At 52.9% G+C, this 17,511-nt stretch overlaps 1 protein-coding gene across 1 annotated transcript in view; it reads right to left on the bottom strand.

Moving 5' to 3' along the window:
* Positions 1-709: 709 nt before the first annotated feature.
* Positions 710-17,511, bottom strand: part of VPS52 (VPS52 subunit of GARP complex) — a 24,155-nt gene continuing 7,353 nt past the window's right edge. Inside the window, exons 10-18 of the mRNA XM_083160230.1 lie at positions 15,759-15,913; positions 3,869-3,987; positions 3,036-3,159; positions 2,857-2,952; positions 2,314-2,421; positions 2,165-2,230; positions 1,779-1,890; positions 1,581-1,699; positions 710-1,090 (exon numbers count right to left, since the gene is read on the bottom strand). Coding sequence (XP_083016356.1) covers positions 944-1,090; positions 1,581-1,699; positions 1,779-1,890; positions 2,165-2,230; positions 2,314-2,421; positions 2,857-2,952; positions 3,036-3,159; positions 3,869-3,987; positions 15,759-15,913 — 1,046 coding nt within the window. The 3' untranslated portion in view covers positions 710-943. The remainder of the gene's footprint in view (positions 1,091-1,580; positions 1,700-1,778; positions 1,891-2,164; positions 2,231-2,313; positions 2,422-2,856; positions 2,953-3,035; positions 3,160-3,868; positions 3,988-15,758; positions 15,914-17,511) is intronic.

The following is a 17,511-nucleotide window of genomic DNA, read 5'->3' as shown; positions in this document are numbered from 1 at the left end:
AGTCCAGGAGGTGCCCTGCAAGCAGCGCCGACCTGGCTCCCCCCTAAGGTACCGTAGACTATTGCTACAAAAATAAAAATAAAATAAAAAATCTTCGGTCTCCAGAGAGACGTGGCCGGGACTCCTCCGGACACTTTTTCCAAAGACTGGAGTCTGATGGGGAATGGGAGGGGAAGTAGCCAGCAGGACAGATTTTCTTAAAGTGCCGGCTCCTCCAGACCACATCCCAATCCCCATGGTATAAGGCAGTGTCCCCTGCTGGATGTGGGAGAAAGGTTACATTTTTCGGTCGTACCAATGGTGGTCGTTGGCAACAATTTGTATGGGTGGAGCTCTGGTGACAGGGCACCAAGACTTCTTGTGTGCAGCCCAGGGCTCCTCCTCCCATTACCCCGCCTCCCAGGACTCAATTTTTCATTGGGGCCTGGGAGAACAGATCACTAAGGAAGGGCTCTTAAGCCCTTGTTAGGTTAGGACTTTTTTATTTATTTTTACCATTACAGGTCAGTATGATAAATAAAAATGTTTGCTTGCCAATTTTCACACCTAGTCTGACAAATTTCCTGGCACTCAAAGGGTTAAAGGGAATCCACTGAATGTGGTAAAGGGGCTGGCGGTTCAAGTGAAAATTTGTTTCCTCTATTGTTCAGAGCCCAAACATTTTCAGCCTGAAACGACTGTATATATAAAACCCAAAGAATGACGGTGCTACGGTAGTGTTATTTTATTGGGAATGACAAGGGGCTGATTTGCTTTATTAAATTAATTTACAAACAACACAAAACATTGAGAACAAGTCCGATGTCCGGCGTGACAGTCGGACCGGGCGAGTCTGACATCGGCAGCAGCTTATTAGTGTTGCGGCACAGATTATGTGACACGGTCTATGTAACATCGATGTTATAAAGTCCAGTCTAGCACATGTGATGCCACCATCCACCCCTCAGAAGTTGGGTTTGTGCTTCTTCAGCTCCACCATCAGGTGATGGAGATTAATTAACTCTGAACAAACCGGCAGATTCCGGAGAGGCGGCTGGGAGAGAATCTTATGGAAACGGTGATAGTACTGGATTAGCTGTGTGAGCGCCCCCTGTAGGAAAAGCAGAATTAGTACAACCATTAAGGTACAGTATTTACCTGCGACTACAATGGGATTGGGGGATCCTAATTTGTGGATAATTACGATCTACCTAATGAGTTAGCGGTGGTTACATTTTAATGAACAGTTGTTTTACAAAAAGCTATAGTTTTATCTTATAACTATTTAGTGCCTACTCCGCCAGCCTCAGCTACACCCACAGTCTTGGGGGTGTGCCCCAGGGAGCCAATAAAATGATCATTCCTCTGTCGCCCTGACAACTTGTTTCTGTGAAACAATGAAATGTAACAAAGAAGTCCTTGTGATTGCCCTGAAGAACAGTACAGCAGATGATTGGACGCTGGCTGGACCAATTCAGTGAGGGTTCCAGTGATGCTCTCCCACTCAGCCCCTTAGTTTATTATACTGTTCTTTGGAAATGGCAGAAGCGGTAAATGCGGTTACCCACTTTAATCTTATTATAGCAGAAAACACATTATACCTGTATTATACTGGTGCCATTCTTGAAGTTTGTGAATGACCTCATGACATCCTGGCTCAGCGTCTCCACCGCCTGCTTCCATGTGGAAGAGAAGCCTCGCACCAGCTGAGACACGCGTGCTGGAAGGTAACAAGGTAGACAATGCATTATAAAGCTACGGAGGGAGACACAGACCAAGGCGGCAACGGCGGTGCTCACCTTCCTCGCTCCGGAGCCGATCCTGCTGACCCTTCTCGATGAGCGACTCGGATTCTTTCACAAAGGCGATCATCCCTCCGAAGGACGGGGACAGAATCTCTTCGATAAACTCCTAAGTGACGAATGATAGAGATGGGTGATGTAGGAGAGGATGTCTTCGCTAGATAAGAGCGATGATCCCTTCATCTACATATCGATAAATTTGACTGAAATAGTCAGAGAATAAAGGAAACGAGGTTGATGTAGAAGCACCTACGTGCGTTGGCCTCATTGGTCTTTGCCACGCATACTTCCCGGGACGGATAACACAGGATGTAAAATGTATTTACGGGATTATTCTCTACAATGTAACGGCACAGAGTAATCTCGGAACGCCGCTGTCTCACCTGAGTCCGCGCATTCAGCAGCTGCTGGAAGCTCTCCACCTCCTTACTGTCTGAAGACGCCCGTTCCTTAAGATGGACAATGATCACAGAAGTTAAGGATGGAGACACGCTATACGGAAACGTATAGGAATAACCAGGCTGGTACTCACCATGAGGACCCCAAGCAGCATATCATAGTTATTTATCAAGAAGATAAGTTGTTCCTTCCTGGAGGAGAACTCAGCGGCCATTCTCAGGACGAAATTCTCCACCTCCACCTAAGAAAGGAGCAGAACACAGACGTCTTACGTGTGGGGTCTGCCATCATCTTATGTCCTCACTAGCTGGAATTTGTCTGTCATGGAGTCACCCCAAAGACCAGACCACCTAATCTTGGGACATCACTTCTGGCTTTCACATACTCAGGATGGAACTCTCCATAATGTCAGACTAGAAGCACTGTGAGAAAACGGACCCTTATTAAACAGCTATTGAGTCCGCTCTGAAGTAGTCCATGGCTGTTGGGCATCGATACAATTGCAGGCAAACCCCAATAATTATTGTAAGATGCCCTATCGGGCGATCTTGGGGCTATGAATGTCTGGCACACACACTTACTGGCGAAGATCAGCTCCTATTAGACCCCTAAGCTGATCTCCACATCTCGTAACATCATGCATGAAGTCCACATTGGGGAACGTATGTGCCGTTACCTGCAGCTGTCCCAGGAGAACGTTGGTCTTCTCGTTGGGGAACGTCTGATTTATACTAACAATGGCCGATGAAAATTCTGCGTAGCGTCGTGTTATCTAGGAAAGGACACAGAGAATATATGGGAGGGGTGGAAATGAGTATCGTTCTAGACAGACCCCCAGGTGGAACAAGCGATTACATAGTGTGGTCTGGTGTCCAGCGTTCCGAGCCTCTGAGGGTCCGTGTTGCGGATGCTCTGAATGTTCAGCTCCAAGATCAGCTGGAAGCGTGGCCACAGCATGTCCAGTAGGGTGTCCCAGTACCTGTCATTATACACAGGAGAGGTGACAGACATCAGCTCAGTCCCAGCACTTCTAGCAAAGCAACACAGGGCTGGTCAGTACAACAGTCAGGGACCGATGCAGACATGTCTGCACAGGCCCATCCCCGATGGTGGGAGACTGCTCATGTGCGTATGCGGTAATGTGCAGTCCCCCGCAGCAAGCGTCTTTGGTGAATTTTACGTTCGCCGGGGCGCTCGCTGTCTGTTTTTATAGACATGCTTACAAAAATGGCGGGCGCACCCAAAGAAATGTTGGGCGTAACGCAGGCCCCTGCCTGCTCAGGTAGGGCAACCATCTAATTACTTTTCTGTGCTTGTACAGTAGCATGAGGGGGTGGGGGTCAGAATGAGCCCTCAGTCCGCTATCAGCAATTGCACAGAAATCCGACTGAATGTGGACTCGCGCTCTTCCTGGCCTCAGACGGTATTCCTGAGCAGCATGTAAGGGCAATGAGGGCATCTTAGGGTAAGTAAAGGGGCGCTAATTACTAAAAAAGTATAACTAGAAGATTGGAGGGCCACAACCATGGGCCTTGTATAGGTTTCCCATTACTGCACTTGCCTCTGACTGGTTGCTGTGGGTTACAGCATGTACAAAGCTACAGGACACACACACACACACACATATACATTGCGGGAGACAGACAGCGCACAGATCCAGGGAACCATCTGACATAATGACGTCTTACTTGTCTATGGCTGGGATGTCTCTCCGCTGAGCGATGCCCTTGAACCGCAGCACAATGTGTATGCACAGGAAGATGGCGATGCTGTCGTAGCAATCTGACACATAGGAGTCAATGTGTTTCTGGTAGGGGGAGAGAACGGCCTTAGTATGTGCTAGAATTACCCCAAGTATACACATACAAGGTCATATTCACAGGCATGCAACATGGGTTACTTAGGGATGGGTCAGGCTGTCCGCACGCACTCTGGCACACAGTACTGTGAGCGCACACTCACCAGGAACATGGATGCACACAGGTAATTTAGGGATGGGTCAGGCTGTCCCCACGCACCCTGGCACACAGTACTGTGAGCGCACACTCACCAGGAACATGGACGTACACAGGTAATTTAGGGATGGGTCAGGCTGTCCGCACGCACTCTGGCACACAGTACTGTGAGCGCACACTCACCAGGAACATGGATGCACACAGGTAATTTAGGGATGGGTCAGGCTGTCCCCACGCACCCTGGCACACAGTACTGTGAGCGCACACTCACCAGGAACATGGACGTACACAGGTAATTTAGGGATGGGTCAGGCTGTCCCCACGCACTCTGGCACACAGTACTGTGAGCGCACACTCACCTGGAACATGGACGTACACAGGTAATTTAGGGATGGGTCACGCTGTCCCCACGCACTCTGGCACACAGTACTGTGAGCGCACACTCACCAGGAACATGGACGTACACAGGTAATTTAGGGATGGATCAGGCTGTCCCCACGCACTCTGGCACACAGTACTGTGAGCGCACACTCACCAGGAACATGGACGTACACAGGTAATTTAGGGATGGGTCAGGCTGTCCGCACGCACTCTGGCACACAGTACTGTGAGCGCACACTCCCCAGGAACATGGATGTACACAGGTAATTTAGGGATGGGTCAGGCTGTCCGCACACACTCTGGCACACAGTACTGTGAGCGCATACTCCCCAGGAACATGGATGTACACAGGTAATTTAGGGATGGGTCAGGCTGTCCGCACACACTCTGGCACACAGTACTGTGAGCGCATACTCCCCAGGAACATGGACGTACGCAGGTAATTTAGGGATGGGTCAGGCTGTCCGCACGCACTCTGGCACACAGTACTGTGAGCGCACACTCACCAGGAACATGGACGTACACAGGTAATTTAGGGATGGGTCAGGCTGTCCCCGCGCACTCTGGCACACAGTACTGTGAGCGCACACTCACCAGGAACATGGACATACACAGGTAATTTAGGGATGGCTCAGGCTGTCCCCACGCACTCTGGCACACAGTACTGTGAGCGCACACTCACCAGGAACATGGACGTACACAGGTAATTTAGGGATGGGTCAGACTGTCCCCACGCACTCTGGCACATGGTACTGTGAGCGCACACTCACCAGGAACATGGACGTACACAGGTAATTTAGGGATGGGTCAGGCTGCCCCCACACACTCTGGCACACAGTACTGTGAGCGCACACTCACCAGGAACATGGACGTACACAGGTAATTTAGGGAAGGGTCAGGATGTCCGCACGCACTCTGGCACACAGTACTGTGAGCGCACACTCACAAGGAACATGGACGTACACAGGTAATTTAGGGATGGGTCAGGCTGTCCGCACGCACTCTGGCACACAGTACTGTGAGCGCACACTCACCAGGAACATGGATGTACACAGGTAATTTAGGGATGGGTCAGGCTGTCCCCACGCACTCTGGCACACAGTACTGTGAGCGCACACTCACCAGGAACATGGATGTACACAGGTTATTTAGGGATGGGTCAGGCTGCCCCCACGCACTCTGGCACACAGTACTGTGAGCGCACACTCACCAGGAACATGGACGTACACAGGTAATTTAGGGAAGGGTCAGGCTGTCCCCACGCACTCTGGCACACAGTACTGTGAGCGCACACTCACCTGGAACATGGACGTACACAGGTAATTTAGGGATGGGTCACGCTGTCCCCACGCACTCTGGCACACAGTACTGTGAGCGCACACTCACCAGGAACATGGACGTACACAGGTAATTTAGGGATGGATCAGGCTGTCCCCACGCACTCTGGCACACAGTACTGTGAGCGCACACTCACCAGGAACATGGACGTACACAGGTAATTTAGGGATGGGTCAGGCTGTCCGCACGCACTCTGGCACACAGTACTGTGAGCGCACACTCACCAGGAACATGGACGTACACAGGTAATTTAGGGATGGGTCAGGCTGTCCCCGCGCACTCTGGCACACAGTACTGTGAGCGCACACTCACCAGGAACATGGACATACACAGGTAATTTAGGGATGGCTCAGGCTGTCCCCACGCACTCTGGCACACAGTACTGTGAGCGCACACTCACCAGGAACATGGACGTACACAGGTAATTTAGGGATGGGTCAGACTGTCCCCACGCACTCTGGCACATGGTACTGTGAGCGCACACTCACCAGGAACATGGACGTACACAGGTAATTTAGGGATGGGTCAGGCTGCCCCCACACACTCTGGCACACAGTACTGTGAGCGCACACTCACCAGGAACATGGACGTACACAGGTAATTTAGGGAAGGGTCAGGATGTCCGCACGCACTCTGGCACACAGTACTGTGAGCGCACACTCACAAGGAACATGGACGTACACAGGTAATTTAGGGATGGGTCAGGCTGTCCGCACGCACTCTGGCACACAGTACTGTGAGCGCACACTCACCAGGAACATGGATGTACACAGGTAATTTAGGGATGGGTCAGGCTGTCCCCACGCACTCTGGCACACAGTACTGTGAGCGCACACTCACCAGGAACATGGATGTACACAGGTAATTTAGGGATGGGTCAGGCTGTCCCCACGCACTCTGGCACACAGTACTGTGAGCGCACACTCACCAGGAACATGGATGTACACAGGTTATTTAGGGATGGGTCAGGCTGCCCCCACGCACTCTGGCACACAGTACTGTGAGCGCACACTCACCAGGAACATGGACGTACACAGGTAATTTAGGGAAGGGTCAGGATGTCCGCACGCACTCTGGCACACAGTACTGTGAGCGCACACTCACAAGGAACATGGACGTACACAGGTAATTTAGGGATGGGTCAGGCTGTCCGCACGCACTCTGGCACACAATACTGTGAGCGCACACTCACCAGGAACATGGATGTACACAGGTAATTTAGGGATGGGTCAGGCTGTCCCCACGCACTCTGGCACACAGTACTGTGAGCGCACACTCACCAGGAACATGGATGTACACAGGTTATTTAGGGATGGGTCAGGCTGCCCCCACGCACTCTGGCACACAGTACTGTGAGCGCACACTCACCAGGAACATGGACGTACACAGGTAATTTAGGGATGGGTCAGGCTGTCCGCATGTACTCTGGCACACAGTACTGTGAGCGCACACTCACCAGGAACATGGACGTACACAGGTTATTTAGGGATGGGTCAGGCTGCCCCCACGCACTCTGGCACACAGTACTGTGAGCGCACACTCACCAGGAACATGGACGTACACAGGTAATTTAGGGATGGGTCAGGCTGTCCGCACGCACTCTGGCACACAGTACTGTGAGCGCACACTCACCAGGAACATGGATGTACACAGGTAATTTAGGGATGGGTCAGGCTGTCCCCACGCACTCTGGCACACAGTACTGTGAGCGCACACTCACCAGGAACATGGACGTACACAGGTAATTTAGGGATGGGTCAGACTGTCCCCACGCACTCTGGCACACAGTACTGTGAGCGCACACTCACCAGGAACATGGACGTACACAGGTAATTTAGGGATGGGTCAGGCTGTCCGCACGCACTCTGGCACACAGTACTGTGAGCGCACACTCACCAGGAACATGGACGTACACAGGTAATTTAGGGATGGGTCAGGCTGTCCCCACGCACTCTGGCACATAGTACTGTGAGCGCACACTCACCAGGAACATGGACGTACACAGGTAATTTAGGGATGGGTCAGACTGTCCCCACGCACTCTGGCACATGGTACTGTGAGCGCACACTCACCAGGAACATGGACGTACACAGGTAATTTAGGGATGGGTCAGGCTGCCCCCACACACTCTGGCACACAGTACTGTGAGCGCACACTCACCAGGAACATGGACGTACACAGGTAATTTAGGGAAGGGTCAGGATGTCCGCACGCACTCTGGCACACAGTACTGTGAGCGCACACTCACAAGGAACATGGACGTACACAGGTAATTTAGGGATGGGTCAGGCTGTCCGCACGCACTCTGGCACACAGTACTGTGAGCGCACACTCACCAGGAACATGGATGTACACAGGTAATTTAGGGATGGGTCAGGCTGTCCCCACGCACTCTGGCACACAGTACTGTGAGCGCACACTCACCAGGAACATGGATGTACACAGGTAATTTAGGGATGGGTCAGGCTGTCCCCACGCACTCTGGCACACAGTACTGTGAGCGCACACTCACCAGGAACATGGATGTACACAGGTTATTTAGGGATGGGTCAGGCTGCCCCCACGCACTCTGGCACACAGTACTGTGAGCGCACACTCACCAGGAACATGGACGTACACAGGTAATTTAGGGAAGGGTCAGGATGTCCGCACGCACTCTGGCACACAGTACTGTGAGCGCACACTCACAAGGAACATGGACGTACACAGGTAATTTAGGGATGGGTCAGGCTGTCCGCACGCACTCTGGCACACAGTACTGTGAGCGCACACTCACCAGGAACATGGATGTACACAGGTAATTTAGGGATGGGTCAGGCTGTCCCCACGCACTCTGGCACACAGTACTGTGAGCGCACACTCACCAGGAACATGGATGTACACAGGTTATTTAGGGATGGGTCAGGCTGCCCCCACGCACTCTGGCACACAGTACTGTGAGCGCACACTCACCAGGAACATGGACGTACACAGGTAATTTAGGGATAGGTCAGGCTGTCCGCACGTACTCTGGCACACAGTACTGTGAGCGCACACTCACCAGGAACATGGACGTACACAGGTTATTTAGGGATGGGTCAGGCTGCCCCCACGCACTCTGGCACACAGTACTGTGAGCGCACACTCACCAGGAACATGGACGTACACAGGTAATTTAGGGATGGGTCAGGCTGTCCCCACGCACTCTGGCACACAGTACTGTGAGCGCACACTCACCAGGAACATGGATGTACACAGGTTATTTAGGGATGGGTCAGGCTGCCCCCACGCACTCTGGCACACAGTACTGTGAGCGCACACTCACCAGGAACATGGACGTACACAGGTAATTTAGGGATGGGTCAGGCTGTCCGCATGTACTCTGGCACACAGTACTGTGAGCGCACACTCACCAGGAACATGGACGTACACAGGTTATTTAGGGATGGGTCAGGCTGCCCCCACGCACTCTGGCACACAGTACTGTGAGCGCACACTCACCAGGAACATGGACGTACACAGGTAATTTAGGGATGGGTCAGGCTGTCCGCACGCACTCTGGCACACAGTACTGTGAGCGCACACTCACCAGGAACATGGATGTACACAGGTAATTTAGGGATGGGTCAGGCTGTCCCCACGCACTCTGGCACACAGTACTGTGAGCGCACACTCACCAGGAACATGGACGTACACAGGTAATTTAGGGATGGGTCAGACTGTCCCCACGCACTCTGGCACACAGTACTGTGAGCGCACACTCACCAGGAACATGGACGTACACAGGTAATTTAGGGATGGGTCAGGCTGTCCGCACGCACTCTGGCACACAGTACTGTGAGCGCACACTCACCAGGAACATGGACGTACACAGGTAATTTAGGGATGGGTCAGGCTGTCCCCACGCACTCTGGCACATAGTACTGTGAGCGCACACTCACCAGGAACATGGACGTACACAGGTAATTTAGGGATGGGTCAGACTGTCCCCACGCACTCTGGCACATGGTACTGTGAGCGCACACTCACCAGGAACATGGACGTACACAGGTAATTTAGGGATGGGTCAGGCTGCCCCCACACACTCTGGCACACAGTACTGTGAGCGCACACTCACCAGGAACATGGACGTACACAGGTAATTTAGGGAAGGGTCAGGATGTCCGCACGCACTCTGGCACACAGTACTGTGAGCGCACACTCACAAGGAACATGGACGTACACAGGTAATTTAGGGATGGGTCAGGCTGTCCGCACGCACTCTGGCACACAGTACTGTGAGCGCACACTCACCAGGAACATGGATGTACACAGGTAATTTAGGGATGGGTCAGGCTGTCCCCACGCACTCTGGCACACAGTACTGTGAGCGCACACTCACCAGGAACATGGATGTACACAGGTAATTTAGGGATGGGTCAGGCTGTCCCCACGCACTCTGGCACACAGTACTGTGAGCGCACACTCACCAGGAACATGGATGTACACAGGTTATTTAGGGATGGGTCAGGCTGCCCCCACGCACTCTGGCACACAGTACTGTGAGCGCACACTCACCAGGAACATGGACGTACACAGGTAATTTAGGGAAGGGTCAGGATGTCCGCACGCACTCTGGCACACAGTACTGTGAGCGCACACTCACAAGGAACATGGACGTACACAGGTAATTTAGGGATGGGTCAGGCTGTCCGCACGCACTCTGGCACACAGTACTGTGAGCGCACACTCACCAGGAACATGGATGTACACAGGTAATTTAGGGATGGGTCAGGCTGTCCCCACGCACTCTGGCACACAGTACTGTGAGCGCACACTCACCAGGAACATGGATGTACACAGGTTATTTAGGGATGGGTCAGGCTGCCCCCACGCACTCTGGCACACAGTACTGTGAGCGCACACTCACCAGGAACATGGACGTACACAGGTAATTTAGGGATAGGTCAGGCTGTCCGCACGTACTCTGGCACACAGTACTGTGAGCGCACACTCACCAGGAACATGGACGTACACAGGTTATTTAGGGATGGGTCAGGCTGCCCCCACGCACTCTGGCACACAGTACTGTGAGCGCACACTCACCAGGAACATGGACGTACACAGGTAATTTAGGGATGGGTCAGGCTGTCCCCACGCACTCTGGCACACAGTACTGTGAGCGCACACTCACCAGGAACATGGATGTACACAGGTAATTTAGGGATGGGTCAGGCTGTCCCCACGCACTCTGGCACACAGTACTGTGAGCGCACACTCACCAGGAACATGGATGTACACAGGTAATTTAGGGATGGGTCAGGCTGTCCCCACGCACTCTGGCACACAGTACTGTGAGCGCACACTCACCAGGAACATGGATGTACACAGGTAATTTAGGGATGGGTCAGGCTGCCCCCACACACTCTGGCACACAGTACTGTGAGCGCACACTCACCAGGAACATGGACGTACACAGGTAATTTAGGGAAGGGTCAGGATGTCCGCACGCACTCTGGCACACAGTACTGTGAGCGCACACTCACAAGGAACATGGACGTACACAGGTAATTTAGGGATGGGTCAGGCTGTCCGCACGCACTCTGGCACACAGTACTGTGAGCGCACACTCACCAGGAACATGGATGTACACAGGTAATTTAGGGATGGGTCAGGCTTTCCCCACGCACTCTGGCACATGGTACTGTGAGCGCACACTCACCAGGAACATGGACGTACACAGGTAATTTAGGGAAGGGTCAGGCTGTCCCCACGCACTCTGGCACACAGTACTGTGAGCGCACACTCACCAGGAACATGGACGTACACAGGTAATTTAGGGATGGGTCAGGCTGTCCGCACGCACTCTGGCACACAGTACTGTGAGCGCACACTCACCAGGAACATGGACGTACACAGGTAATTTAGGGATGGGTCAGGCTGTCCCCACGCACTCTGGCACATAGTACTGTGAGCGCACACTCACCAGGAACATGGACGTACACAGGTAATTTAGGGATGGGTCAGGCTGTCCGCACGCACTCCAGCACACAGTACTGTGAGCGCACACTCACCAGGAACATGGACGTACACAGGTAATTTAGGGATGGGTCAGGCTGTCCCCACGCACTCTGGCACACAGTACTGTGAGCGCACACTCACCAGGAACATGGATGCACACAGGTAATTTAGGGATGGGTCAGGCTGTCCGCACGCACTCTGGCACACAGTACTGTGAGCGCACACTCACCAGGAACATGGATGTACACAGGTAATTTAGGGATGGGTCAGGCTTTCCCCACGCACTCTGGCACATGGTACTGTGAGCGCACACTCACCAGGAACATGGACGTACACAGGTAATTTAGGGAAGGGTCAGGCTGTCCGCACGCACTCTGGCACACAGTACTGTGAGCGCACACTCACCAGGAACATGGACGTACACAGGTAATTTAGGGATGGGTCAGGCTGTCCGCACGCACTCTGGCACACAGTACTGTGAGCGCACACTCACCAGGAACATGGACGCACACAGGTAATTTAGGGATGGGTCAGGCTGTCCCCACGCACTCTGGCACACAGTACTGTGAGCGCACACTCACCAGGAACATGGATGCACACAGGTAATTTAGGGATGGGTCAGGCTGTCTCCACGCACTCTGGCACATAGTACTGTGAGCGCACACTCACCAGGAACATGGACGTACACAGGTAATTTAGGGATGGGTCAGGCTGTCCCCACGCACTCTGGCACACAGCACTGTGAGCGCACACTCACCAGGAACATGGATGCACACAGGTAATTTAGGGATGGGTCAGGCTGTCTCCACGCACTCTGGCACATAGTACTGTGAGCGCACACTCACCAGGAACATGGACGTACACAGGTAATTTAAGGATGGGTCAGGCTGACCCCACGCACTCTGGCACACAGTACTGTGAGCGCACACTCACCAGGAACATGGACGTACACAGGTAATTTAGGGATGGGTCAGGCTGTCCGCACGCACTCTGGCACACAGTACTGTGAGCGCACACTCACCAGGAACATGGACGTACACAGGTAATTTAGGGATGGGTCAGGCTGTCCGCACGCACTCTGGCACACAGTACTGTGAGCGCACACTCACCAGGAACATGGATGTACACAGGTAATTTAGGGATGGGTCAGGCTGTCCCCACGCACTCTGGCACACAGTACTGTGAGCGCACACTCACCAGGAACATGGACGTACACAGGTAATTTAGGGATGGGTCAGGCTGCCCCCACGCACTCTGGCACACAGTACTGTGAGCGCACACTCACCAGGAACATGGATGTACACAGGTAATTTAGGGATGGGTCAGGCTGTCCCCACGCACTCTGGCACACAGTACTGTGAGCGCACACTCACCAGGAACATGGATGTACACAGGTAATTTAGGGATGGGTCAGGCTGTCCCCACGCACTCTGACACACAGTACTGTGAGCGCACACTCACCAGGAACATGGACGTACACAGGTAATTTAGGGATGGGTCAGGCTGTCCGCACGCACTCTGGCACACAGTACTGTGAGCGCACACTCACCAGGAACATGGATGTACACAGGTAATTTAGGGATGGGTCAGGCTGTCCCCACGCACTCTGGCACACAGTACTGTGAGCGCACACTCACCAGGAACATGGATGTACACAGGTAATTTAGGGATGGGTCAGGCTGTCCGTACGTACTCTGGCACACAGTACTGTGAGCGCACACTCACCAGGAACATGGATGCACACAGGTAATTTAGGGATGGGTCAGGCTGACCACACGCACTCTGGCACATAGTACTGTGAGTGCACACTCACCAGGAACATGGATGTACACAGGTAATTTAGGGATGGGTCAGGCTGTCCCCACGCACTCTGGCACACAGTACTGTGAGCGCACACTCACCAGGAACATGGATGCACACAGGTAATTTAGGGATGGGTCAGGCTGACCACACGCACTCTGGCACACAGTACTGTGAGCGCACACTCACCAGGAACATGGACGTACACAGGTAATTTAGGGATGGGTCAGGCTGTCCCCACGCACTCTGGCACACAGTACTGTGAGCGCACACTCACCAGGAACATGGACGTACACAGGTAATTTAGGGATGGGTCAGGCTGTCCCCACGCACTCTGGCACACAGTACTGTGAGCGCACACTCACCAGGAACATGGATGTACACAGGTAATTTAGGGATGGGTCAGGCTGTCCCCACGCACTCTGGCACACGGTACTGTGAGCGCACACTCACCAGGAACATGGACGTACACAGGTAATTTAGGGATGGGTCAGGCTGTCCCCACGCACTCTGGCACACAGTACTGTGAGCGCACACTCACCAGGAACATGGACATACACAGGTAATTTAGGGATGGGTCAGGCTGTCCCCACGCACTCTGGCACACAGTACTGTGAGTGCACACTCACCAGGAACATGGACGTACACAGGTAATTTAGGGATGGGTCAGGCTGTTCCCACGCACTCTGGCACACGGTACTGTGAGCGCACACTCACCAGGAACATGGACGTACACAGGTAATTTAGGGATGGGTCAGGCTGTCCGCACGCACTCTGGCACACAGTACTGTGAGCGCACACTCACCAGGAACATGGATGTACACAGGTAATTTAGGGATGGGTCAGGCTGTCCCCACGCACTCTGGCACACAGTACTGTGAGCGCACACTCACCAGGAACATGGATGTACACAGGTAATTTAGGGATGGGTCAGGCTGTCCCCACGCACTCTGACACACAGTACTGTGAGCGCACACTCACCAGGAACATGGACGTACACAGGTAATTTAGGGATGGGTCAGGCTGTCCGCACGCACTCTGGCACACAGTACTGTGAGCGCACACTCACCAGGAACATGGATGTACACAGGTAATTTAGGGATGGGTCAGGCTGTCCCCACGCACTCTGGCACACAGTACTGTGAGCGCACACTCACCAGGAACATGGATGTACACAGGTAATTTAGGGATGGGTCAGGCTGACCCCACACACTCTGGCACACGGTACTGTGAGCGCACACTCACCAGGAACATGGATGTACACAGGTAATTTAGGGATGGGTCAGGCTGACCACACGCACTCTGGCACACAGTACTGTGAGCGCACACTCACCAGGAACATGGACATACACAGGTAATTTAGGGATGGGTCAGGGTAACCCCACGCACTCTGGCACACAGTACTGTGAGCGCACACTCACCAGGAACATGGACGTACACAGGTAATTTAGGGATGGGTCAGGCTGACCCCACACACTCTGGCACATAGTACTGTGAGCGCACACTCACCAGGAACATGGACATACACAGGTAATTTAGGGATGGGTCAGGCTGACCCCACACACTCTGGCACACAGTACTGTGAGCGCACACTCACCAGGAACATGGACGTACACAGGTAATTTAGGGATGGGTCAGGCTGACCCCACACACTCTGGCACATAGTACTGTGAGCGCACACTCACCAGGAACATGGACATACACAGGTAATTTAGGGATGGGTCAGGCTGACCCCACACACTCTGGCACACAGTACTGTGAGCGCACACTCACCAGGAACATGGACGTACACAGGTAATTTAGGGATGGGTCAGGCTGACCCCACGCACTCTGGCACACAGTACTGTGAGCACACACTCACCAGGAACATGGACGTACACAGGTAATTTAGGGATGGGTCAGGCTGTCCCCACGCACTCTGGCACACTGTACTGTGAGCGAACACTCACCTGGAACATGGACGTACACAGGTAATTTAGGGATGGGTCAGGCTGTCCGCACGCACTCTGGCACACAGTACTGTGAGCGCACACTCCCCAGGAACATGGACGTACACAGGTAATTTAGGGATGGGTCAGGCTGACCCCACACACTCTGGCACATAGTACTGTGAGCGCACACTCACCAGGAACATGGACAGGCTCCGGCCCATCACTGAGTTAAACAGATCCTGAGCCGCCATTCCGCTCACCAGGAAGAAGTCGGACAAGAAGAGGAATTCCCGGCAGCTGTTATCTAGGAGCGCGTAGTGCTGACTCCGGAACAGGGACTCAATGGGTACTGGGAGGAAAACGGGTAAATGGGGAGGTAAAGGAAACATTAACTCCAGCCTCCACTTCATAACACACAGCAACAAAGACCCCAATTCCCCTATGCACAGAGTCATGATACCTTACCCTGTAACTGTGCAGCCCACAGTCCGCTGCTCAGTGACCCCTGAACTGTCCCTCACAGACAATGCCCCCGCTCCCGAGATCAGATGATGCCCCCCCAACTAAACCATTCTGCACAGTATGATAAATGTAGTAAGTGCAGACCAACTGGAAGCTCTTCGTGCCTCGTCTACCTAACCCTCCCGATAGCGCTCACCCTGACGTCGCTCCTCTGCGCTGAATGTGGCACTATGATCGGACCCTCCAGCTCAGTCGGACTGATGATGGCGGCTCTGTTGCCCACTGTAAACACTGTGTTCTTGCTCCGTAAAGCCGGCTTTGAGAAGAAGCGTGTTGTGGTCAAGGAGAAAAGTCTGACACACCAGTAATGCAGATATACCCGCCTGAGATGGTAACCATGGAAATGCCACAACCCACCAGATAACGGTACGTTACCACCCAACAGTGCCGGGTATACAGCCGCTCTGATACATAAATGTACGTTACCTCCCAACAGTGCCGGGTATATAGCCGCTCTGATACATAAATGTACGTTACCTCCCAGCAGTGCCGGGTATACAGCCGCTCTGATACATAAATGTACGTTACCTCCCAGCAGTGCCGGTATACAGCCGCTCTGATACATAAATGTACGTTACCTCCCAGCAGTGCCGGGTATATAGCCGCTCTGATACATAAATGTACGTTACCTCCCAGCAGTGCCGGGTATATAGCCGCTCTGATACATAAATGTACGTTACCTCCCAGCAGTGCCGGGTATACAGCCCCTCTGATACATAACGGTACGTTACCACCCAACAGTGCCGGTATACAGCCACTCTGATACATAAATGTACGTCACCTCCCAACAGTGCCGGTATACAGCCACTCTGATACATAAATGTACGTCACCTCCCAACAGTGCCGGTATACAGCCGCTCTGATACATAAATGTACGTTACCTCCCAACAGTGCCGGTATACAGTCACTCTGATACATAAGTGTACGTTACCTCCCAGCAGTGCCGGTATACAGCTCATCTGATACATAAATGTACGTTACCTCCCAACAGTGCCGGGTATACAGCCGCTCCGATACATAACGGTACGTTACCTCCCAACAGTGCCGGGTATACAGCCACTCTGATACATAAATGTACGTTACCTCCCAACAGTGCCGGGTATACAGCCGCTCCGATACATAAATGTACGTTACCTCCCAACAGTGCCGGGTATACAGCCACTCTGATACATAACGGTACGTTACCTCCCAACAGTGCCGGGTATACAGCCGCTCTGATACATAAATGTACGTTACCTCCCAACAGTGCCGGGTATACAGCCGCTCTGATACATAAATGTACGTTACCTCCCAACAGTGCCGGGTATACAGCCACTCTGATACATAAATGTACGTTACCTCCCAGCAGTGCCGGTATACAGCCACTCTGATACATAAATGTACGTTACCTCCCAACAGTGCCGGGTATACAGCCGCTCTGATACA

The sequence above is a fragment of the Crinia signifera genome, chromosome 9 (genome assembly GCF_055691185.1).
Source record: "Crinia signifera chromosome 9, ASM5569118v1, whole genome shotgun sequence".
Classification (NCBI taxonomy): domain Eukaryota; kingdom Metazoa; phylum Chordata; class Amphibia; order Anura; family Myobatrachidae; genus Crinia; species Crinia signifera.
Note: the sequence above shows the minus strand (reverse complement) of the source record. Positions and strands in the feature narration are given on the sequence as shown.